This window comes from Salmo salar, chromosome ssa01 (genome assembly GCF_905237065.1).
Source record: "Salmo salar chromosome ssa01, Ssal_v3.1, whole genome shotgun sequence".
Classification (NCBI taxonomy): Eukaryota; Metazoa; Chordata; class Actinopteri; order Salmoniformes; family Salmonidae; genus Salmo; species Salmo salar.
This window is the reverse complement of record NC_059442.1, coordinates 27,615,363-27,639,926: the sequence shown is the minus strand read 5'-3', so window position 1 is coordinate 27,639,926 and position 24,564 is coordinate 27,615,363. Positions and strand designations below refer to the sequence as shown.

At 43.1% G+C, this 24,564-nt stretch overlaps 1 protein-coding gene across 1 annotated transcript in view; it reads left to right on the top strand.

Moving 5' to 3' along the window:
- The window catches only part of ttll5 (tubulin tyrosine ligase-like family, member 5), an 88,646-nt gene that overhangs the window by 20,597 nt on the left and 43,485 nt on the right, over positions 1–24,564 (top strand). Inside the window, exons 13-29 of the mRNA XM_045693911.1 lie at positions 2,314–2,395; positions 2,929–2,990; positions 6,826–6,917; positions 9,154–9,195; positions 10,219–10,320; positions 10,443–10,534; positions 11,129–11,191; positions 11,662–11,694; positions 14,257–14,405; positions 14,713–14,971; positions 16,163–16,280; positions 16,621–16,767; positions 17,486–17,580; positions 17,694–17,842; positions 18,154–18,754; positions 18,857–18,870; positions 19,447–19,634. Of these exons, the coding sequence (XP_045549867.1) occupies positions 2,314–2,395; positions 2,929–2,990; positions 6,826–6,917; positions 9,154–9,195; positions 10,219–10,320; positions 10,443–10,534; positions 11,129–11,191; positions 11,662–11,694; positions 14,257–14,405; positions 14,713–14,971; positions 16,163–16,280; positions 16,621–16,767; positions 17,486–17,580; positions 17,694–17,842; positions 18,154–18,754; positions 18,857–18,870; positions 19,447–19,634 (2,288 nt within the window). The remainder of the gene's footprint in view (positions 1–2,313; positions 2,396–2,928; positions 2,991–6,825; positions 6,918–9,153; positions 9,196–10,218; positions 10,321–10,442; positions 10,535–11,128; positions 11,192–11,661; positions 11,695–14,256; positions 14,406–14,712; positions 14,972–16,162; positions 16,281–16,620; positions 16,768–17,485; positions 17,581–17,693; positions 17,843–18,153; positions 18,755–18,856; positions 18,871–19,446; positions 19,635–24,564) is intronic.

Sequence of the window (24,564 nt, the reverse complement as noted above, 5' to 3'; positions counted from 1 at the left end):
TGGACCACAGAGTGAAGGAAAAGCAGCATATGTGGGAACTCCTTCAAGACTGTTGGAAAAGCATTTCTCATGAAGCTGGTTGAGAGAATGTCTAGAGTGTGCAATGCTGTCATCAAGGCAAAGGGTGACTCTAAGAATCTAAAATATATTTTGATTTGTTTAAATTTTTGGGGGGTTACTACCTGATTCCATATGTGTTATTTCATAGTGTTGATGTCTTCACTATTATTCAGCAATGTAGAAAATAGTACAAATAAACAAGAACCCTTGAATGAGTAGGTGTCTAAACTTTTGACTGGTACTGTATATGTACAGTACATAGCTTGTACCCATACACATCGACTTGGTACTGGTACTCCCTTTTTATATAGCCATGTTATTTTCTACTCCCTTTATATAGCTATGTTACGTTACAGCCTTCTAAAATTGATTAAATTGTTTTCCCCCTCAATCTACAGACAATACCCCATAATGACCACTCAAAAACTGTTTTATTTTTGCAAATTAATAAAAATAAAAATAAATCACATTTACATAAATATTCAGATCCTTTACTCAGTACTTTGTTGAAGCACCTTTGGCAGCGATTACAGCCTCGACTCTTCTTGGGTATGACGCTGCAAGCTTGGCACACCTGTATTTGGGGCGTTTCTCCCATTCTCTGCAGATCCTCTCAAGCTCTGTCAGGTTGGATGGGGAGCGTCGCTGCACAGCTATTTTCAGGTCTCTCCAGAGATGTTCGATCGGGTTCAAGTCTGGGCTCTGGCTGGGCCACTCAAGGACATTCAGAGACTTGTCCCGAAGCTACTCCTGCGTTGTCTTGGCTGTGTGCTTAGGGTCATTGTCCTGATGGAAGGTGAACCTTCACCCCAGTCTGAGGTCCTGAGTGCTCTGGAGCAGGTTTTCATCAAGGATCTCTCTGTACTTTGCTCCGTTCATCCTTCCCTTGATCCTGACTAGTCTCCCAGTCCCTGCCACTGAAAAACAGTCTCATAGCAAAGGGTCTGTATATTTATGTAAATAAGGTATTTCTGTTTTTTTATTTCTAGTAAATGTGCCAATTTCTCAACCGGTTTTCACTTTGTGTGTGTGGATGAGGAAAAACATTTATTTAATTCATTTATAGTAAGGTTGTAACGTAACAAAATGTGGAAAATGTCAAGGGGTCTGAATACTTTCCGAATGCACTGTATAGCCATGTTATTTTTATTCGTTATTCACTGTCACAATTTTTTTTTAAATTAAATTGATCTTTAATTTTGCATTGTTGGACAGGACCTGTAAGTAAGCGTGTGACGACAAATTATTTCATTTCAAAGCGGATTTGATGATGCGCAATTTATAGACTATAATGAAATGTTTAAATGCTGAGCGCTATATGTCCCTAACAGCCTATTGTGTCGCACTCGCACATGCTTCAGTGTATTTCTTTATAGGCTTCAAATAATTGAAATAATATAGCCTAGGTAATTCATTTTCGTTCCTTCTTAGGCTCCCTGTCTGGCTCCTGACGTATCTAGAGTGTTTATATGCTGTTTAATATGACATGTAGCCTATTTGAAATTATGTGCGCTTCTTACATTCACATTTTCATGTTTATTCAAATACTTTTCTTTCAATTCATATGGTTTGGTTTTAATACTTCAAAACCAAATGGTGGTCACAAAAATAGATGGGTGTTGGTTACATTGATTTTAACGAATGGAGCGAATTTGGAGTAGCATTGTTGTTTTTTTTCCTTTTAGAGGAGTGGTTGGAAAGGACATGAAGCACCGGAGCGGAGAACTGCTCGATGAGCGGGATTTCCAACTGCTCTACTCCGCTCACATGCTCTGTTCTCATCTCAGCTCTTATGAAAGCAGCTCAGTGGAGCTGAAATGTGAATATACTTAGCTAATGTAATGCAGCCAGCCAATCCTCAGTAGCAGCAGTCGTTTGATGTAGTTTCTCTCTCTGAGAGATTGGATATTTAATATCCATATAATCAGTAGCCCGAACACCAGCCATGTTGTCAACTGCCAGTTTGTGGGAACCAAGATAAGACGCTTGAAGTCTTCTGTGTTATATTGTGGCTTATTATTGTTTATAAGACAACAGGCTCTTCCATCACTAGGATCAGAAGGTTTTCCTCCCCACGTGACCTGACCAGGAAAAACGCTAGGCCCTAGCCTATTACTTAGCCTAATATGTGGTTGGGAAAAGATTCCTAGTCATCCCAAATGGGGTCAGCGGAAGCCAGAATAGAGCCAGACTCTGCTGACCTCCCATGTCCTCTGGTAACTCCATTATTCATGTGTGTGTATTTATCTACAGAACTGTATGGCTTTGATGTGCTCATCGACTCCAATCTCAAACCATGGCTCCTGGAGGTCAACCTCTCTCCCTCCCTGGCCTGGTGAGTGACTGTGACTGACTGCATGTCATCTCACGGTTCACAGGAACAAATACATGCTTATGCCAGATCTTTGACCTTACAGCAGTTGCTCTCTGAACATCATTCTGAGAGCATTACTCTGCTCTGGAAAAAAAACCTGTGTAAGTGTTCTTCTTGTCCTTCTTTGAGATGAAACACACTTCTGTTTTCCTCCCATAAACCCTTAAACATCCTCTGGTGAGCTCTAGTAATAGACATGTTAATATAACACATAATGAAATGGCATGTTTGAGGATTTACACTTCATTTGTTGATAAATACCCAGTGGCTAAATGTAAGCTTTTATGTCCTCATCCTCTTGAAATACATCTGAGCAGTTCTTTCCAGCCCAGTAAATTCTGTGAGTTGACTGTGATTGAGACGTTTGTGTCCTCTACAACTTTGGGATTGCACTTGTTTGTGAGAGGGCATATTGTGTTATTTTACTGTATGGACTTTGATGTCTTTCTAATGTCTTTTGTTAATTTTTATATGATTTGAATCTTTCATTCCAGCGATGCTCCTCTGGATCTGAAGATAAAGGCCAGCATGATATCAGACATGTTTTCTATTGTGGGTGAGTCTCTTTCTCCTTCTCTCTTTGCACATAAAAAAAGTGTTAATGCATGGGTTTTGGGGAAGGAGGAATGCCAAGGGTTTGGTCTGGCGACTACACCTGAATGAATGCTCTAGGCCAAAATGTTTCTGTTTATTACATACCCACCTGTAGGGTTGGACGGTATCCAGATGTCCATACTTTCATACCGTGCCTGTGTCATCCTGGGGATATACGGAATTACCAGTAGTGCACACAAGGGGTGCTATATATATTTTTATCAAATGTAAAACCCCCTTTTAAAAAAAAGTTACTTACCAGAATGCTAACTAGTACTATTGAATCCTCATAGTGGATGCTAGGTAAATGCTAACGCGCAAATGCGAACATTTACTACTAAGACTGATAACCCAGCTCATAAAGTTATGTAAGTATACTGAACAAAAATATAAACGCAGCATACAACAATTTCAAAGATTTTACTGAGTTAAAGTTCATATGAGGAAATCAGTCAATTTAAATACAGTAAATTTCATTAGGCCCTAATCTATGGATTTCACATGACAGGGAATACGCATGACAGGGATATGCATCTGGACTCAGATACCTTAAAATAAATTGTATTTTGTCACGGTATTTATGTGCATTCAAATTACCATCAATAAAATGCGATTGTGTTCTTTGTCTGTAGCTTATGCCTGCCCATACCATAACCCCACCGCCACCATGTTCACAACATTGACATCAGCAAACCGCTCGCCCGCACGACGCCATACACGTGGTCTGCGATTATGAGGCCAGTTGGCCGTACTGCCAAATTCTCTAAAAGGACATTGGATGCGGCATATGGCAGCGAAATTATCTGGCAACTGCTCTGGTGGACATTCCTGCAGTCTGCATGTCAATTGCACACTCCCTCAACTTGAGACATCTGTGGCATTGTGTTGTGACAAAACTGCACATTTTAGAGTGGCCTTTTATTGTCCACTGCACAAGGTGCACCTGTGTAATGATCATGCTGTTTAATCAGCTTCTTGATATACCACACCTGTCAGGTGGATGGATTATGATGGCAAAGGAGAAATGTTCACTAACAGGGATTTGTGCCCAACATTTTAGAGAAATAAGCTTTTTGAATATGTAACATTTCTGGGATCTTTTATTTCAGCTCATGAAACATGGGACCAACACTTGACATGTTGCATTTTATATTTGTTCAGTACATATCAAAATGCAGTTTGCAGCACGAACAAAACAAACATTAGACAGCAGGGAACTTAATCCAGGAGGGGATTGTCTCTGCTCCTGTTATCAAGAAGCTTGATCTTGCAAGCTAACTTTAGCCACTTAGCTAACATTAGCAAGATAGTAAAACCCAGCTCGAGAGAATAACATTTGGCAAATCCTATATAGTTAACTTAATCATTATAAGGTGTGTATATAGCTGGCAAACAACATAGTCTAACAAGCAAAATGATGAACGCGATCTGCTTTATCTTTTACCTAGTGCACAAGTTGACTGCAGGTATTTATTTAAAAAGTACTAATATTCAAATGTGTATTAAAAAATGTCATATTGGGTATTGATCTTATTGGAAAGTCATACTGATGGTATTTTGAAATACCCCAGGATACCACATATATGGTGTACCGCCCAACCCTACCCACCTGTTTATTTTAAACCATAACCTCTATATACTTTCTTGTTTTAAAGCCTAGTTTGTCAGAAAGGTCCAGTTTTTAGGAATCCACAAATTGCCATGCAGGCTCTTTATCTCATTATAACCACTCTTGCTAAGATACCTATTTCCATTTTGACAATATAATGAATTGTAAGGACCTTTTCTCAGGCAGGCATCTGTCTAATCATGCACACAAACATTTTCCAAGCCATCTCAATAGCTTTGCATAGTAAGTCAGTTCAGAACAGGCCCGATTCTCAACACTTCATTTAGGACATGTCATGGGCAGGCTGCTTAATGAGTTGCCCTTTGATCACTTTGCTCATGCCTTTAACACCCGTTTCCATGTCTCCTCCAAGGCCTCTCTTTACCTGTGAACTGGGCTGCGGCCTAGCTGGGGAGTGCCAGCGTAGATGGAAACTTTGTTGGCCCTGGCTCCTGCCATCCTCAGCATTTAGCCTGCAGCAGGTTCCACTACGTTTATTTTTCAGCCCGGTGTCTCTTGTTATTAGGGCTTTCTTCAGCAAATCCTCACAGCGAAGGAAGAAAGCCGCTAATTGGCCATTCAGCTGCCTGACGCTTGGTTTCAGCCTGTGGAGATAGTCAGGCATTGTTTTACACTTTAACTTTTGCCCCACACTTAGTTTAACGTTGTATATTAGAGAATATGCCTAGTAGGATTGCTCCATAATGGGGCCTCAGAATTGTGGAGAAACCACAGGCATCATTGTAATTGACATTCAATGACTGGCAGGGGAAATTGTCAACAGATGACTTGGTTGTTTTGGAGTCATTAAGCTCTCTTGAGAAATGCGATCTCACATTATTAAGCCAAATAAATCCTTAGCTTGCAAACAAAAAATTGGTTAGCCCTAGGTGCAGATTAACACTGTTTATACAACAGACTCTTAATGCAGAGAATAACATGTCTTTATTATGTCACCTTCCTTCACAATTAATGCATTCTCAGGTAGCCAGGTTGCCGCTGTGGAGAATATTTGATAGAAATTCAAGTCCACATCTGAAATAAATATTCTTATTACACTTTCAATCTCAGCCAATTTTTTCCAAAGCAAGTTGAGCATTGACAATGACACTTGTACTACAAGTACAGCTCATTTGGGGTGGCAGGAAGCCTAGTGGTTCGAGCATTGGGCCAGTAACTGAAAGGTTGCTGGATCGAATCCCCAAGCTGAGAAGGTAAAAATCTGTCGTTTTGCCTCTGAACAAGGCAGTTAACCCATTGTTCCCTGGTATACCGTCATTGTAAATAAGAATTTGTTCTTAACAGACTTGCCTAGTTAAATAAAGGTTACATTTAATCTCCCCGTATGTTCATATCAGTACTTTTGTCATCATCTTGTTTGTACTTCCCTGTCATGATCCGTTGACGATATAAAATGACACTGAGCCCCAGAGCCTGGAGGCCATATCTAATGGCGCTGTGTGAGGGACTGTGATGTGTATGTCTGTACCAGGGCCAGCTTGCGGCTGGATCTCCCTCCACTCCCTCCCGCTCATTAAGTGAGAGGAGGGAATCATAAATATCCAGTTATCTTTGGACTGATGCATGAGTGCAGGCCTGGGGAAAATGAGCAGTGACATGTAAAACATACCCCATCTATTATTCACCAAACAAACCCCGGCGCTTTTGGCAGATAACACTTGGGCTGCATACCAGCTCTGTAAATAATGACAGCATGCCATTAGCATTCATTTTCCCCTTGTGTGTAGCTGTCAGTAACGCGTCAGCCGTGCTTGTAATAATTGCTGCATTTAGACAAGAACGTGGCAAGAGCCCGATTCTTACCTGACGGCTTGGATGAGGCAGTACAAATAACCTCAGGACCTGAGCTGTCGATTTGATCCAAAATAAGTTTTCCTATCACTCTGTATGAGAAAGTATGAAGGGAAAGTATAAAGTAGTTTTTCTGTCTTCACTTTTTGGATCAGTTAGCTCATAGTGAGTTTTAGAGAGAGCATATGTCAATTATTGGGAGTCGGTGTGAGAAGAACTGTGGATAAAGATTAGGACTACAGCTGCCGTATTGATGTCACAAATGGTAGTGTCAGATTGATATTTTATTCATGTGGCTTTACTGCTATAGATAACACATGCTCTCTAGAATATTTGGCCTCTGTCATTTACTCATTGTAGTGTCATGTCCCTGCAGGTTTTGTTTGTCAGGACCCCCTGCTACGACAACCCCGCTCTGAACGGGTGGCTCTGGACCCGGGCCTGAAGTACCCAGCCCACAAAGCACAGGTATGGGACACCACCCTTCTAATTGTTTCACAAAAAAGTGATTTAGTTTAGACATCTGAAGGAACCGTCTTTCCATGCCATATACAGTTGAAGTCGGAAGTTTACATACACCTTAGCCAAATACAGTTTTTCACAATTCCTGACATTTAATCCTAGTAAAAATTCTCTGCCTTGGGTCAGTTAGGATCACCACTTTATTTTAAGAATGTGAAATGTCAGAATAATAAGTGGGATTTATTTGATTTCTTTCATCATATTCCCAGTGGGTCAGAAGTTTACATACATTCAATTCGTATTTGGTAGCATTGCCTTTAAATTGTTTAACTTGGGTCAAACGTTTCGGGTAGCCTTCCACAAGCTTCCCAAAATAAGTTGGGTGAATTTTGGCCCATTCCTCCTGACAGAGCTGGTGTAACTGAGTCAGGTTTGTAGGCCTCCTTGCTTGCACACACTTTTTCAGTTCTGCCCACAAATTGTCTGTAGGATTGATGTTAGGGCTTTATGATGGCCACTCCAATACCTTGACGTTGTTGTCCTTAAGCTATTTTGCCACAACTTTGGAAGTATGCTTGGGGTCGTTGTCCATTTGGAAGACCCATTGGCAACCAAGCTTTAACTTCCTGACTGATGTCTTGATGTTGCTTCAATATATCCACATAATTTTCCATCCTCATGATGCCACCTATTTTGTGAAGTGCACCAGTCCCTCCTGCAGCAAAGCACCCCCACAACATGATGCTGCCACCCCCGTGCTTCACGGTTGGGATGGTATTCTTTGGGCTTTTTCCTCCAAACATAACGATGGTCATTGTGGCCAAACAGTTCTATTTTTGTTTCATCAGACCAGAGGACATTTCTCCAAAAAGTATAATCTTTGTCCCCATGTGCAGTTGCAAACCGTAGTCTGGCTTTTTTATGGCGGTTTTGGAGCAGTGGCTTCTTCCTTGCTGAGTGGCCTTTCAGGTTATGTCGATATAGAACTTGTTTTACTGTGGATCTAGATACTTTTGTACCTGTTTCCTCCAGCATCTTCACAATGTCCTTTGCTGCTGTTCTGGGATTGATTTGCACTTTTCGCACCAAAGTATGTTCATCTCTAGGAGACAGAATGCGTCTCCTTCATGAGCGGTATGACAGCTGCGTGTTCCCGTGGTGTTTATACTTGCGTACTATTGTTTGTACAGATGAACTTGGTACCTTCAGGCATTTGGAATTTGCTCCCAAGGATGAACCAGACTTGTGGAGGTCTACAATTTTTTTTCCTGATGTATTGGATGATTTCTTTAGATTTTCCCATGATGTGAAGCAAAGAGGCACTGAGTTTGAAGGTAGGCCTTGAAATACATCCACAGGTACATCTCCAATTGACTCAAATTATGTCAATTAGCCAATTAATCAGAAGCTTCTATAGCCATGACATCATTTTCTGGAATTTTCCAAGCTGTTTAAAGGCACAGTCAACTTAGTGTACGTAAACTTCTGACCCACTGGAATTGTGATACAGTGAAATAATCTGTCTTTAAATAATTGTTGGAAAATGTACTTGTCATGCACAAAGTAGATGTCCTAACCGACTTGTCAAAACTATAGTTGTTAACAAGAAATTAGTGGAGTGGTTGAAAAAGGAGTTTTAAATTCTCCAACCTAAGTGTGTTTAAACTTCCAACTTCAATTGTAACTTGACTTCATGGAACGTCTTTCTCAGCATCTCATCATGTCTCTTACTGTGCTGTACTGTACTTGTTTTGCTGTTAGAGCTGAGCCCTTTTTGCCCTCATGGAAAATCATTCTCATGAAAAACAACTGTTAATGTAATTGCAGTGTTGGGGTGACATCATCAGCACTGCGAGTGCAGCGCTCTGTGGATTATAATTTATCATTTTTTATCAAGTGACTAATCCTCTCACTAGGCCCTTTTGCTTAATGATGCCACAGCAGCTAATACACTTGGCTCCGTGCAGTCAACTACTGCACCCGGTCTGGGCTGGGATCTGCTGGTGGGACATCAAATCAGACATTTTTCTACTCCACCTTATAGCTATCGTGCAATGAGCACAGATAGAGTTTCTCTACAGTAAGAAGGCTGGAAGTTTGTTCATATGTGTACTCTATGCATGTGTGTCTTTCGATGTGCTTGTCTAAGTGTGCTTCTTTGCATGTGTGTATGTTTACAGTGAGGTGTAGTTAGCGGCTGATGTTCATCTCACTGTCACTTACACTCCATTGCCTCTCTTAGCGTCCTTTATCTGCTCAGTCAGCCATTGCACCCTCCAGAGTGGTAAGTTGTCCTGCCTTCTCATATCCTCTAACCCAACCACATTAACCTGCTGCACCTTTTCCCTCTCCCTCACCACCGTGACGTCTTTACATTTAACTGGTAAGAAAGCCACTTTTTCAACCACTTTTACTTTTTAGACTCTCTTTTTGAGTCCAAACTATTCTGCTATTTTCCCTACTTGCGTCTTCCAAAAAGTACACTCTATCGATTTATGCATCAAGGTCTTAAAGTGGTGCTTTAAATCGAATAGTCTTTAGTAGATTGGTCTGGGCAAGACTATGATTTATAAGCACCGCAATGCAGCTCTTAGAATCCATCACATTAGTACAAGTGTGCAATGCCTCAACCCCTCTGCCGGTTACAGACACAGCAAAACAATCTTGCCATTAAAGCAGTCCTGTTAGATAGGCAGTTACACAATCCTGGGCTCCTAGGGACAACCTGTCCTTTTCCCCTATACTGTGATTAGGAGCAACATTTGAGGTTATTTAATATTTCCCCCAACCAGTCAGACAAATTAAAAGTAATCTCCCCCCACTATTTAGATGACAAATGCTGTATGTGATCCTGTGGGGTTATGCCCCTGCTGTCTGACCGGGTTCAAACCTGCGCTCCAGTCGTCAATCAGCCCTGGTAATGCATGCCGAGTAAGAGGGAGTCAGGAATGCCAGCTAGCCAAGATGGAATATGTGCCATTTATTTAACCCAGGGAGGGAGGAAAGGGGATGATTTTTTAAATATATTTTTTTACATTTTCAATATAGTTGGTGCTTTTCTGTATGTAAAGATAAGCAGATTGTTACATTTTAAGATGTTTTATCAGTGTGTGAGATGATTTCTTAGGTGCAAATGAAAGAATTAAACAGAGCTAGCCAACTTGCATTAACACCCTATTCATTACACTTACTAAACCAGTATCAGGGTGGATTTATATATTAAACCAGTAGTAGGGTGGATTTATGTGGGAAGTACGTGGATGGTACAGTATCAATATAACAATGTGTTCACTCCCCTCTCCTGCAGCGGCAGAGACCCCTGTCAGCCAACAACACTGACACAGACGGGCCTAAGGAGAAGCCAGGAAGTAAACAGGGGGACAGCACCCTGGGCCTGACTGCTGAGGAGGTAAATATACATAGCTGAAGTTAGTTTCCCTCTCATGCAGATCTATCATATTATCTATCACTAATATAGAATTGTTGTTAAGGGTTCTCTTTTTTTTTCTTCTTTTTTTTTCTCCATGGCAGTTGAAAGTCCTGAGGAGGATAAGAGAGGAGCACGAGAGACGAGGGGGGTTCATCCGAATCTTCCCCACCCCAGAGACATGGGAACTGTATAGGTGAGAGGGGTTCAGACACTTTGGGTAATGTTGCACACTAATTCAAGTGTCTAGATACATTTTAGAATAAGGGAAGAAAAGCGATGTCCATACTGCTGCCTCCCTACATTTAACCACTGCTATTACTACTTAATACATCTATTACTACTGTAGTTAGGAGTAAGGTGAGAAGCTGATGCACATTAGAGAATTGGCTGGTTACTGTACATTACATCTCAGAGTATTTATACACTTTACATTATTATATTTTCCCCAAACATGGCTGAAATCCCATGATGACTTCTAGTTGAAACAGCATTAAACCCCCTATTTAGGGGGAAATCCAGTTTTGTGCTTACAGTCCATATTCCTGTATGAGAGATTTGCTGCTTGATTAGCTTTATGGGCCTGTTAATACTGGGGATTTTGTGGCTTTTTACACAGTATGTTTCGAAGTGGTCTTGAAATTACTGGGGCCTATGACATTGAGTATCACAATATCCCTGTTATAACACATTCATCTCCCCACAAATTCAATAGAAGATGCTGAAGCCCAGTGCAGCCTGTGATGTTGATGGTTGTCATTTTGTCATTAACTGTGTCTCTGTTTCTCAGTGGTTATCTGGAGTATAAGACATCGATGAACTCCATGTTGGCTAACAGACTTTTCCATGGAAGGTAAGCATTTTCTTCGTGGTTGGGAAAGGGAACAGCTTCTCCATCAATTTGTGGAAACGGTTGGACCCTGACTGTTTGTTTTGTCTTCAGATGAATAGGTGAGGACAACAGCTAATAAGATCTGTATGGTAATAGTAAACTGTAAAGTTTTCCAGAGCGAGCACAGTGTCTATGTGGCAGTGTGGCTTTGGTAGTCTAGTCCTCAAACAGCGTTTGGGGCTGGGGAGAGTTTATAGAGCAGGGAAAATGTTACAGAATAAACAAAACTATAAAGAATTTTGTTACACAATTCAACATTTATTTATTCTGTTGCATGGGTTCAGACTTCAGATGCATATTGTGCTTATGAGTTTTAGGTTTTTGTACAGTATTTCATTTACTCAGTTTCACTATAGCATAATATTATCTGGGGAGCTGGCATCTCCTCTGGCCCTTTATGATTTTTCCATGTCGCTTGCTTTGGTCCTCAGATTGGGGAAAGCGGTGGTGACGTCAAGATCACGGTGGGTGTTATTGCCGCCATTTTCCCTCACTATCAAATAAAATGTTATTTGTCGCATGCGCCGAATACAACAGGTGTAGACCTTACCGTGAAATGCTTACTTACGAGCCCTTAACCAACAATGCAGTTCAAGAAATAGAGTTAAGAAAATATTTACTAAATAAACTAAAAAATCGAATTAAAAGTAACACAATAAAATAACAATAACGAAGCTATATATAGCGGGTACCGGTACCAAGTCAATGTGCGGGGATACAGGTTAGTCGAGGTCATTTGTAAATGTAGGTAGGGGGTATAGATAATAATAATGACTGTATAGATAATAAACAGCGAGTAGCAGCAGCGTAAAAACAATGGGGGGGAGGTCAATGTAAATAGTCTTGGTGGCCATTTGATTAATTGTTCAGCAGTCTTATGGCTTGGGGTTAGAAGCTGTTAAGGAGCCTTTTGGACCTAGACTTGATGCTCCGGTACCGCTTGCTGTGCGGTAGCAGAGAGAACAGTCTATGACTTTGGTGACTGGAGTCTTTGACACCGGTTAGTATATAGGTCCTGGATGGCAGGAAGCTTGGCCCCAGTGATGTACTGGGCCGTACGCACTACCGTCTGTAGCGCCTTACGGTCGGATGCTGAGCAGTTGCCATACCAGGCAGTGATGCAACCGGTCAGGATGCTCTCGATGGTGCAGCTGTAGAACATTTTGAGGATCTGGGGACCCATGCCAAATCTTTTCAGTCTCCTGAGGGAGAAAAGGCATTGTCGTGCCCTCTTCACGACTGTCTTGGTGTGCTTGGACCATGATAGTTTGTTGGTGATGTGGACACCAAGGATCTTGAAACTCTCGACCTGCTCCACTGCAGCTCTGTCAATGTGAATGGGGGTGTGTTCGCCCCTCCTTTTCCTGTAGTCCACTATCAGCTCCTTTGTCTTGTGCACGCTGAAGGGGAGGTTGTTGTCCTAGCACCACACTGCCAGGTTTCTGACCTCCTCCCTATAAGCTGTCTTATCGTTGTCGGTGATCAGGCCTACCATTGTTGTTTTGTCAGCAAACGTAATGATAGTGTTGGAGTCGTGCTTGGCCATGCAGTCGTGGGTGAACAGGGAGTACAGAGGGGACTAAGCACTCACCCCTGAGGGGCCCACGTGTTGAGGATCAGCATGGCAGATGTGTTGTTGCCTACCCTTACCACCTGGGGGCGGCCTGTCAGGAAATCCAGGATCCAGTTGCAGAGGGATGTGTTTAGTCCCAGGGTCCTTAGCTTAGTGATGCGCTTTGAGGGCACTATGGTGTTGAATGCTGAGCTAAATGTATCAATGAACAGCATTCTCACATAGGTGTTCCTTTTGTCCAGGTGGGAAAGGCATTGTGGAGTGCGATTGAGATTGCGTCATCTGTGGATCTGTTGGGGCGGTATACGAATTGGAGTGGGTCTAGGGTTTCTGAGATGATGGTGTTAGCTATGACCAGCCTTTCAATGCACTTCATGGCTACCGACATGAGTGCTACGGGGCGGTGGCAGGTTACCTACCCTTTCTTGGGCACAAGGACTATGGTGGTCTGCTTAAAACGTGTAGGTATTACAGACTCGGTCAGGGAGAGGTTGAAAATGTTAGTGAAGAAACACTTGCCAGTTGGTCAGCCCGTGCTCTGAATACACGTCCTGGTAATCCGTCTGGCCCGCGGCCTTGTGAATGTTGACTTATTTAAAGGTCTTGCTCACATCGGCTACGGAGAGTGTGATCACACAGTCGTCCGGAACAGCTCGTGCTCTCATGCATGCTTCAGTGTTGCTTGCCTCAAAGCAAGAATAAAAGGCATTTAGCTCGTCTGGTAGGCTCGCGTCACTGGGCAGCTCGCGGCTGGATTTTCCTTTGTAGTCCGTAATAGTTTGCAAGCCCTACCACATCTGACGAGTGTCCAAGCTGATGTCGTAGGATTCAATCTTCAGTCCTGTATTGACGCTTTGACTGTTTGGTTGTTTGTCTGAGGGCATAGCAGGATTTCCCGCTCCTTGAAAGCGGCAGCTCTAGCCTTTAGCTTGGTGCAGATATTGCCTGTAATCCATGGCTTCTGGTTGGGATATGTACGTACGGTCACTATGGGGATGACGTCGTCGATGCACTTATTGATGAAGCCGGTGACTGAGGTGGTATACTCCTAAATGCCATTGGATGAATCCTGGAACATATTCCAGTTTGTGCTTGCAAAACTGTCTTGTAGCGTAGCATAGCATCTGCGTCATCTGACCACTTCCATGTCTTCCAACTTTCCATATCTTACCACAATGTCTCGGAAAATAATAATCGGATACATTTATCTTCTCAGGGACTTATTCAGCCAGACTTGTCTTAGCAATGTCTAATGTACCTGTATATTATTACAGTTCCTTAAATCATTCTGATGTATTATTTGACATTGGGAATAAAGCAACACTTGAATGCTATAGCAGAAATATTGCAATGCAGGCTGTATGAATCGAACTGATCCCTCAGTTTTATCATACTGAATGGGAATCTGTGGTTAAGGAATCATATTAAAGCCCTTCCTCTCGTCCCCCATCAGGAAGCTGAATGGTAATGTGCAGCTGCAGGTGGATGTGGTCCACGCGTGTCACGTGATCCAGTACGAGAGGAAGCTGTTGTCGCTGGAGGCGCGGAGGCGGAGGCTGCGCCACCTGGCAGAGCACTCCGCCATGGGGAGGAAAAGAGCAGGTAGGCCTCAGGGAGTCTGTCCTCTTCCAGCTGACACAGCATAGCAACACTCTGTCTAGTCTCAGACCGAGACCACGGCCTGTCTGGCCAAGCCAAGGGGGAGACAATCAGATGCGTTCATTCCTTTACTTTCTATGAAGAACTCCCCACTACCAGAATGAATATGACAGTGAGAGTTTATATAACAACTACCATAAGTTCTCTTTGCAAAGTGTTGAAGTGTGTCTGCATTTGATCCAGTAAAGAGACAATGATATAATTGACATTCTGAGGTTTGACTTTTTTTCTGTAATGCTTTGTACTTAAGCGAGGGGTCGCAAGGCCTCCCCTACTGGGACCAGTGACGAAGAGGATGTTGAAGAGGGGGAGGAGAGGGTTCAGGAGGAAGAGGAGAAGGAGAAGAAAGCCCTGGGTTCGTTAGCGGTGCAGACCGACACTATGCCCACCTCACTGAAGCGGTTCCACAATGAGGCCCTGTCCTCAGCAGAACCGGCCCGATGCACCACCGCCATTACCAAACCCAAAGTCAACCTGCTCCACATCCTCCAGCAGGGCTGGGACCTCAGGTCAGTGCACACCGCAGGCTTCTGCTCCTGTTGGCAGCCCTCTCCGAATTCTCCTCCCTCCCTTTTCATCCATCCCACCACCCCTCTCTTTGCTTCTCTCAGCAGCAGAAGGAGAAATATGAGGCTCCCAGAGCACGGGCCAAAAAAGCAAAGGAGAAAATCTGGGCCTCTTTTCTTACCCCAGCATGTTGTGATCAGTCCCTTCCATGGGTACCTAATTCACAACATAGAGAAAACACTGAGGAAGCGAATCCTGGGTATCAGCCTTGAATTCAATCTAGAGACACTCCCTGTGATTGGACTGTTAATTGTAAGAGTCAAACTGTCCTTTCTTTGTTTTAATTTGGAAGGACTTGAAAGGCAGTTTGTAATACGCATGCAAAAATATTTAGACCTCGTTTAGTTTTTACAATAACATTAATGAATATTACATACTTCTGTCTAAACGGCAACAAAGGCTCCAGTCTCCTATAGATTTTTTAAGTGTGTCTGAAATTGTAATTTGAGGGGGAATTACAATAACAAGTCTACGTTTGTCGAAATTCCTCTGAGCTTGCCAGGACTGTGAAGGGACCTGGGAAATTATAGTACAGTATATCATTGTTTGTGTTTGACAGCTTTTTACAAAACATTTTTCCACTACATTGTACTGGCAGTACCCTTTTCAGGTTAATTTGGGCCATGAAAACAATTATTCACTCTTGGTGCTGGCCGAGAGGGCAAGTCACACTGTGCGCCAACACTCTGGCTGAAAATGATACATACCTGTATTTGTTTTGTCTCTTGCATGATGCCTAAAATAACAAACAGAATATGCGTCAGTGCTTTTGCTTGCTGTTGTAACACATGTATCTGAGATTCCTGAAAGGCAGTAAACCTTTGTTCCCATTTAAATTGTCTGGAGACCGGGTGGAGATTATTCATTATTTACTGTCAGGGAATGACAAAGTTGGAGATGAGATCTGTGTTGCAGTGTGTGTGTTCCTGCGTGGGCAATTCCTTTCTCTACTGTCATTCTCTCCATCCCATTTGTCTTTTTTAACCGTGCTTATCTTTGCAATTTTTTTATCTTTACAAAATGTTCTTTCCTCTTCCTGTCTCTGCCATATTTTTTTATCTTCCTCCTTAGTTTCCTCTCCTCAGCCTCTCATGTCCTCCTAAATCAAGCCTCTCTCTCCCCCTGTGCTGCAGTAAGGTCCAGGCTCGGATGGCCTTCTCCTCCTATCTCCTTCGGGTGCAGATGAGGCTACTCGCAGAGAGCAGGACTATCGCTAACTCCGCCTGGCCAGAGAAGGACAATGAGCAAATGGTAATACAACTGTCTGATACCATTGCCCCGGGGAATGACTGTATGGAAAAGAGAACCTGGACCCTTGTGTTATGTTTATCTGCATTATGTTACTCATCGGAGCCACTTGGGTCATAATGTGCTGAGGTGTTTGTGGCCACATAGAGAGGAAAACCGTGTGAGTACGTGACTGCGTCAAAGTTGATTTTATCAGAAAGCCTCTGGAGAAAATAAACGTGAACATGTGTCCATCATGAAAAGTCCATCCATTTTTTTGTTGCTGCAATAAATGAAATAATAATACAACGTAAAAGTGAGTGTAATGATGATGAAGTGCAGTGACAGCAGGTCTCATCTCCAGGAGCTGGTGATCCGCTTCCTGAAGCGTGCGGCCAGTAACCTTCAGCAGGACATGAGGATGGTCCTGCCCAGTCGCCAGCTCCCCCTCCAGGATCGCCGACGCATCCTGTCCCACCAGCTAGGAGAGTTCATCCACTGCTACAACAAGGTGTCCACTGCCAGCCACACAGCAAGAGACTCTTCAGCCTCTAGTGTCTGCTACTGTTCTAGGACCTGTTTATAGTTATTACACTAGTCAGGGAGTCTCCATTTTATTTTCATTATTAGTTTTTCCTTTGAGTTCTTATCCAATTAGAAATGTTTGGTTCGAGGGCCTCCCGAGTGGTGCAGCACTAGCTGTGCCTCTAGAGATTCTGGGTTCGAGTCCAGGCTCTGTCACAGCCGGCCGCGACCGGGAGACCCATGGGGCGGCACACAATTGGCCCAGCGTCGTCCGGGTTAGGGGAGGGTTTGGCCGGCAGGGATGTCCTTGTCCCATCGCGCAATAGCAACTCCTGTGACGGGCCGGGCTCAGTGCACGCTGACACAGTCGCCAGGTGTACGGTGTTTCCTCCGACGCGTTGATGCGGCTGGCTTCCGGGTTAAGTGGGCATTGTATCAAGAAGCAGTGCGGCTTGGTTGGGTTGTGTTTTGGAGGACACACGGCTCTCGACCTTCGCCTCTCCCGAGTCCATACGGGAGTTGCAGCTATGAGACAAGACTGTAACTACCAATTGGATACCCTGAAATTGTGGAGAAAAAGTGGTAAAAATATAAATAAATTGGTTGAGTTGTTCATTTTATGAGGAAGCAACAAATAACTGTTAATACTGACTTGCTCAGACAGGCCAGTGTACTTGGTCTCTGACTGGTCTCTTTCCTCACAGGAGACAGAGCATATGGTGAAGAAACTGGAGAAGGTCAAAGACCAGGAACATTGTATCAACCCCAGTGTGTTTCAGGAGTTTATAGCTGAGGCAAGGTAAGTGAGCTGGCACCTACTCGCTCCTGACTGTTTCACTTACTTCTGCTACTTAACACTGGTCTTACTCTTGGTATCATGGCGAATGTTCACACTGCTCTCTTCTCTTCCAGTGAAAGTGATCTGGAGGAGGTCCTGACATTCTACACACACAAAAACAAATCAGCCAGTCTCTTTTTGGGAACCAAATGTCGGAGCACTAAACCTGACAATAGCAACAGCCTAGGTTCAAGAGAGCCAGCTACCACAGAGAACCAGAAAAGTGAGTAGAAATTGTGAGATGAATTACATCTGTTCAGTAGGGACTTTTGTATTCCAGTGTGCCACAGATTCCACATATTTCTACAATTAGTAGAATTGTATTTTTTTTATTTCATCCTTTGTTGACAAATCCTTTAATGTATTTGGGAATTTTGCTGTTTTGATTTTGAAAAGTCACATTAAGGGAAAAAAGGCTGAGTCATACAAAGTCAAGTACAGGTCAGCTTCTAATTATTAACCCACGTGTGTCAGAGCCATGGAATGGCCGGCTGGATGATAACAGGGATCTGTCTTATTTTGTGCTCTGAACAGCTTTGCCCGTGGCAAAAGACGGCTCCAGCGCCTCAGCCTCTGAGTCCTCAACGTCTGAAGTCAGAAACAGCACAGACCAGGCCAGTGTAGTCCCACCCACTGCTGACCAACCCACTGTAGAGCAACCGGCTGCAGCCCTCAGAAGTAGTAAACAACCCGAGGTCCAGGCCTCCCAGCACTGCTCCAGCTTTCCAGCTGCCTTAGACTGTGGCCACATCCACCTGCAGCACTACTCTCACCCCCAGAATCCACCCCAGTCTCTGCCCCTGCACTGCCCCCCCACCACCGCCCCCATCTCAGCCCCTATCCTACGACCAGTCCCACTTTCGCCTCCACTTCCCTCGCCAGCCAGAAACCCCTCCACAGCCCCAGGCCTCTGTGTTCTCCTCAGCCTCGACCCTTGTCCCCCAGCCCCCTGGGGTAATATGGGCAGCTGCCCGCCCTGGTCCCACCACAGTCTCAGCACCACCAGTCTCCCAGGTGCTAAGGCAGGTCCAGTCCTTTACCTCCACCTCCTCTGCGGCTGCAGCCTCGTCCTCCATGCCTGGTGCCATCCACATCTACAGCCAGAAGCTCTCCAGGCCCATCTCTGCAGGTCAAGGTAAACCCTTGATGAATAACATCCTGATAGATGTTTGGTGTGTTCTCAGCTCCCAGGCTTTCTATGGCCTAAGATGGTGGTCTTCCACCTCTTCTTGCCCAGGGACCCCCTCCCGGGCAAACGGGCGACCCATGGATCCCCATCATATTTTAGCAAAAAATTATAATTCCTTATCAGGTGACTGATAATGGCAAGGAAAAGTAATCAACTTTTTAAAATGAATAGATTTGGTTGGTAGTTTTTCATTATTTTGTGTAAGCTCTAACATAGCCTATTAGCTAGAAAAGTAACTCCAAACACATTTTCGCTATGAGTAGCTGATTATACAATAATAATATAAAATAAGGGTAAAAAAAATATATATTATAAATATACAAATGTTAGCCATGTGTTGGCAAAAATGTATAACTAAGTCAAGAAAGGTTACCAGCAGCAACTTGCCGCATTGGTAGCCTATTCGCAGGTGCTTTTTAAAAGCCTATGTCAGACATGCCAGTGAGTATAATTTGCTCATTATTAGGAGTTGAGAAATAAAGTTGACATCATTGGAAAGAAGATATTCTCCTCTTTTCTACTGTAGGTATGTAATTCAGAATCCACATTTCTGTATATATATATTTTTTCCATGGACCCCCTGCAGTACCTCTGGACCCCTACACCCGTCATTCATTTCATGTTTCTCTCTGCTTCAGCAATCAGAAGGACTGCCTCCAGCCGGCCCAGACCAGATCCAAATGGGGTCTTTAAGGACCTGGACTCACTGCCTGCTCGGGCGCAGTCCAACCAACAAGCCATAGTCTCAGCCCTGCATAAACTGGCAGAGAAGCAGGCTGCCCGCCAGTACAACAGCTCCAGCCACATCAGTCTCCTAACACAACACGTGAGTCTCCTGTCACCTTATCCAACTCCTCTACCTTCTTTCCTGCTCAACAACTAGATACAGTCATCTGATGCACAGGTAGGGTGATCATGTCAGGAAACAGAACTACTACAATTGTATGATACACTGTACTGTAAAGTGATCTGTCTTGCACAGTGGTTTTACTGAGAGTGTTTTAATATTCCGCTGTGTTGTTAGTGTGTAAACCTCTCTGTGACCCCATGGGGAGTGATGGCTCAGAGCTCAGTGCTGCTCGCTCATCCAGCAGGCAGAGAGGGTTCCTGGAGCCTACAGCCTGTGGGCTGGAGCTGGCTGATCTGAGCGGTGGGGCGGTGAGCTGAGGCTCTGTGTGAGGTCTCATTATCAGATGCACCACAGGGAGTGCTTTCTGTTGATATTTAACAGGCAGTCACTTTTTTGTGGTAATTGATGCTTATAAATGGAAGAATGTGGCAAATTGGCACCGAGTGGGGGAGCAAGGGCTCTGCTTCCTCCACCACCTCTCTGTTTCCTCTCTTCCCTGAGGGTTTGTCGTTCTCAGTGGGTAAGCCCACAAGCCTCCCGCTCTACCTCGCTCCCTCCCACTTGCTCTCCCTCCCTGGGAGTTTTTTGTGATGGCACTAGACCACACAGACTGCAGTTTTATGGCTTCCTCTTCTCTGTACACTATTCTATTCCTCTGAAAGATGTTTTCTGTAATTCCCATGCATAGTTAATCCTGGTAATGGCAAAAGCTTATTTTGCAGGGCAAAATAGTTTAATGGTTTGCACTTAAAGGGTCTGAATATACTTGGCCTTTCTCTCAACTCAGATTAGAAGTCATTAAATCACTTATAAATAGTGTTCTGTATAGAGAAGCAACACCATGTCCCTCCCACCCTTTGTCATAGTGGTGTTAGTGTGGGCAGGGTGGTAGCCTAATGGTTAAGAGGTTGGGCCAGTAACCGAAAGGTTGCTGGTTTGTTCCACTGATTGACCTTTGAAGATTCAGCAATTACTCCTTTTCACATGCCAGGCCTCATCTTTTGGGAATAACCTTAACTAGTTTCACAATGTAATAATTTTGAATGGGGTAAATGTAAGTATTTCTTATCATGTGAAATCAAATAAATATGTGCTGGATTGTCAGTCCTCCCTCTATGTAACTTGTACCTTGAGGGCGTGAAACATGATTACACTTTCATAACATTCTGTTTTAGACAGGCCCATGTACACCCCGACATGATTCAACATGATTTAGTATTTAAGTAATTACAATTTGGTTTGGAGATGTGTGTTCTTTACTTCCATTGTGGTGAAACGTGATAATATTAATGTCATATCTCTTATGTTTCGGGTATATCAAACATATCCACCCAAAAGTAATTTCCTCCCTCTCCCAGTCCCACCCAGGAGAGCAGCAGCAGGCACACGTCAAGTGTAATCCTAGTTGGATGCAGTAATGATAGGAATGTACATATTAAGGTAGCCTGGAGTTGAGAAACACCTTAGTTCTGATGAACAACATGGGGCGGCAGGGTAGCCCAGTGGTTAGAGTGTTGGGCTAGTAACTGAAAGGTTGCAAGTTCAAATCCCCGAGCTGACAAGGTACAAATCTGTCGTTCTGCCCCTGAACAAGGCAGTAAACCCACTGTTCCTAGGCTGTCATTGAAAATAAGAATTTGTTCTTAACTGACTTGCCTAGTTAAATAAAGAGAAAATTAAATGGGGAGTTCCTTTTGGGGAACTGTTGATTGTGAAATGTTGGAATTTCCGATTTCATGGATTCGAACTTACATTCAAATGTAATTATGGATTTACTGAAGATAACTGGCATCCCAGCACTTCTAGGTCAGCATGGTTGAAGAACCTTCACCATTGAGATCTGTTGACAGTGTATTATAGATTCCTTCCAAATCCTTGAGGAATGAAAATAAACTCTGTATTGGGCCCTGAAAAGCTCCCCGACCTGGCTGTGTTCTGTCAGCTCTTGCATTAATTTAAACACCTGTCGTTTAGGAATGTTTGACATTTCCCTTTCTCTGGCATGACTACTAGCCAAACAATTCATTCACCTGCCCAGAACTTGGCTTTTAAAGCGCAGAAAAAATAAACAGCCCTCCCAGCTAACAATTCTATGGAGAGAGAACCTTCTTTTTGTAATGTTCCCCTAATGTTTGAGTTTCCAGTTCCTTTAGTTAGGGGAACATTCTATTATGTTAGCAAAAACCTTCTGGAACCTTTTTTAGCATGTTCTGGTGTTAAATTTGGGAGGCCATTCCCTTAAGTTCTGTTTGACATCATCTAGAACATGGTTACAATGTTCTCAGAATATACAACATTAATGTTCGAGCTGAGATTTACTTCAAAGTGTATTCATCCTTTTGCTTACACCTATCAAGTTGTTTCAGATCTACCCAAATGCCTAGGGAAGAAGGGGTTAGGGTTTGTTCTGGACAGGGCCTAACTATAATGTCCCAATAAGCACATGCCCTAGAGATATCCCTTATTGGAACACTGGCTAGGGTGTTTGTCATTGGTGCTGATGGTCTCCGTTTGAGACCCGCTAGGGTAGTTACCCTACTCACATTCTTGTTATTAATGTCATTATTTGGCAACAGATACAACACACCTATCTGGTCTAATTAAAATTAGTTTCTCATTGGAAGATGGGTTTCAGTAGAATTCTAGATAGAGTTCTCAGATGCTCAGCTATCGTCTTTTTTATTCACACCACGTATACCATGTATAACAAACATGCCTCTGATAAGGAATAACGTCTGTAACATTCCTAATTCATTTCTGACACATGGCCCAGGCGGTAGTGTTGCTTCTGATCGAAACATACCCAGAACATGGTTGCCATAGTCTCAGAATATCAGAAATGTGTATATTTACAGTAGCATGTCTGTACTTTCTCACATTTGCCATTTAAGCAATGATGATGCCAGTTATACCAAAACAATACACAACACAGAGTTCCATCTCCAAGTTTTAATGTGGAAAAATAGACAAATTCCAACAGAATCGCATAGGACCAGTGTTGGGGGTAATACAATAATTTTAGTAACACATTAATATAACGAGTTACTGTCTTCAAATATTGTAATATTATTAGTTACTTTTTCAAGTAACCTATATATATTACACTCAGAAACATACACTACATGGCCAAAGTGGTTGACTGAGATATCAAGAAAACAAACGCCTTATGGACGGTTACCCATTCTAAAACTGACTGGAATTCTATGTTAAGAGTGTTAGTTATTTATTTTACTGTTGAGTTGTCAGCGTACATGCACACACAGGATTTATTCAAGGTCAATTTAAGGTCATTATTAAACACATAAAACAATAATGGTCCAAGACGGCTGCCCTGCGGTACACCACACTGTGTTAACTAACCTCCAAACGAGCTTCAATGCCATACAACACTCCTTCCGTGGCCTCCAACTGCTCTTAAACGCTAGTAAAACCAAATGCATGCTTTTCAACCGTTCGCTGCCCGCACCCGCCCACCCGACTAGCATCACTACCCTGGACGGTTCTGACCTAGAATATGTGGACAACTACAAATACCTAGGTGTCTGGCTAGACTGTAAATTCTCCTTCCAGACTCATATTAAACATCTCCAATCCGAAATCAAATCTAGAATCGGCTTTCTATTTCGCAACAAAGCCTCCTTCACTCACGCCGCCAAACTTACCCTAGTAAAACTGACCATCCTACCGATCCTCGACTTCCACGATGTCATCTACAAAATAACTTCCAATACTCTACTCAGCAAACTGGATGCAGTCTATCATAGTGCCATCCGGTTTGTTACCAAAGCCCCTTATACCACCCACCACTGCGACCTGTATGCTCTAGTCGGCTGGCCCTCGCTACATATTCGTCGCCAGACCCACTGGCTCCAGGTCCTCTATAAGTCTATGCTAGGTAAAGCGCCGCCTTATCTCAGCTCACTGGTCACGATAACACCCACCCGTAGCACGCGCTCCAGCAGGTATATCTATCTCACTGGTCATCCCCAAAGCCAACACCTCATTTGGCCGCCTTTCCTTCCAGTTCTCTGCTGCCAGTGACTGGAACGAATTGCAAAAATTGCTGGAGATTTATATTTCTCTCACTAACTTTAAACATCAGCTATCTGAGCAGCTAACCGATCACTGCAGCTGTACATAGTCCATCTGTAAATAGCCCACCCAATCTACCTACCTCATCCCCATATTGTTTTTATTTACTTTTCTGCTCTTTTGCACACCAGTATCTCCACTTGCACATCATCTGCTCATTTATCACTCCAGTGTTAATCTGCTGAAATTGTAATTACTTTGCTACTATGGCCTATTTATTGCCTACTTCCTCACGCTATTTGCACACACTGTATAGACTTTTTTTCCCCTATTGTGTTATTGACTGTACGCTTGTTTATTCCATGTGTAACTATGTGTTTGTGTCGCTTTGCTTTATCTTGGCCAGGTCGCAGTTGTAAATGAGAACTTGTTCTCAACTAGCTTACCTGGTTAAATAAAGGTGAAATAAAAAAAAACTCAACCGAATTTGCATTAGAGAGGCTTCCATTAAATAAAACCCTCTGTGTTCTATTTGCATAGCCGCAGGAAGTAGGGGTGCTGAGGTTGCTCCTGAACCCCTCTACCTTTTTTTGTTTTGTTTATTTTCTCACAAAAGTAATGGGTCTTTACTTGTCCTGTATTAGCGGACCGATATAGCCTTCTGTAGCACAGACAAAAACAATATATTTTTTTAAAGATCGCCATACCATGAACCAGGAGGTTGTGAGTTCAAATTACAAGTGAAGACATGTTGAATAACAATTACTGTATACATGAACATGCACAATGTAATCATGTGTGTCAAATATGTAAGTTGAAAACACTATGTTAAAAGCACTGTTGTCACGACACCGACGGATGGTGGCGCCCCTCC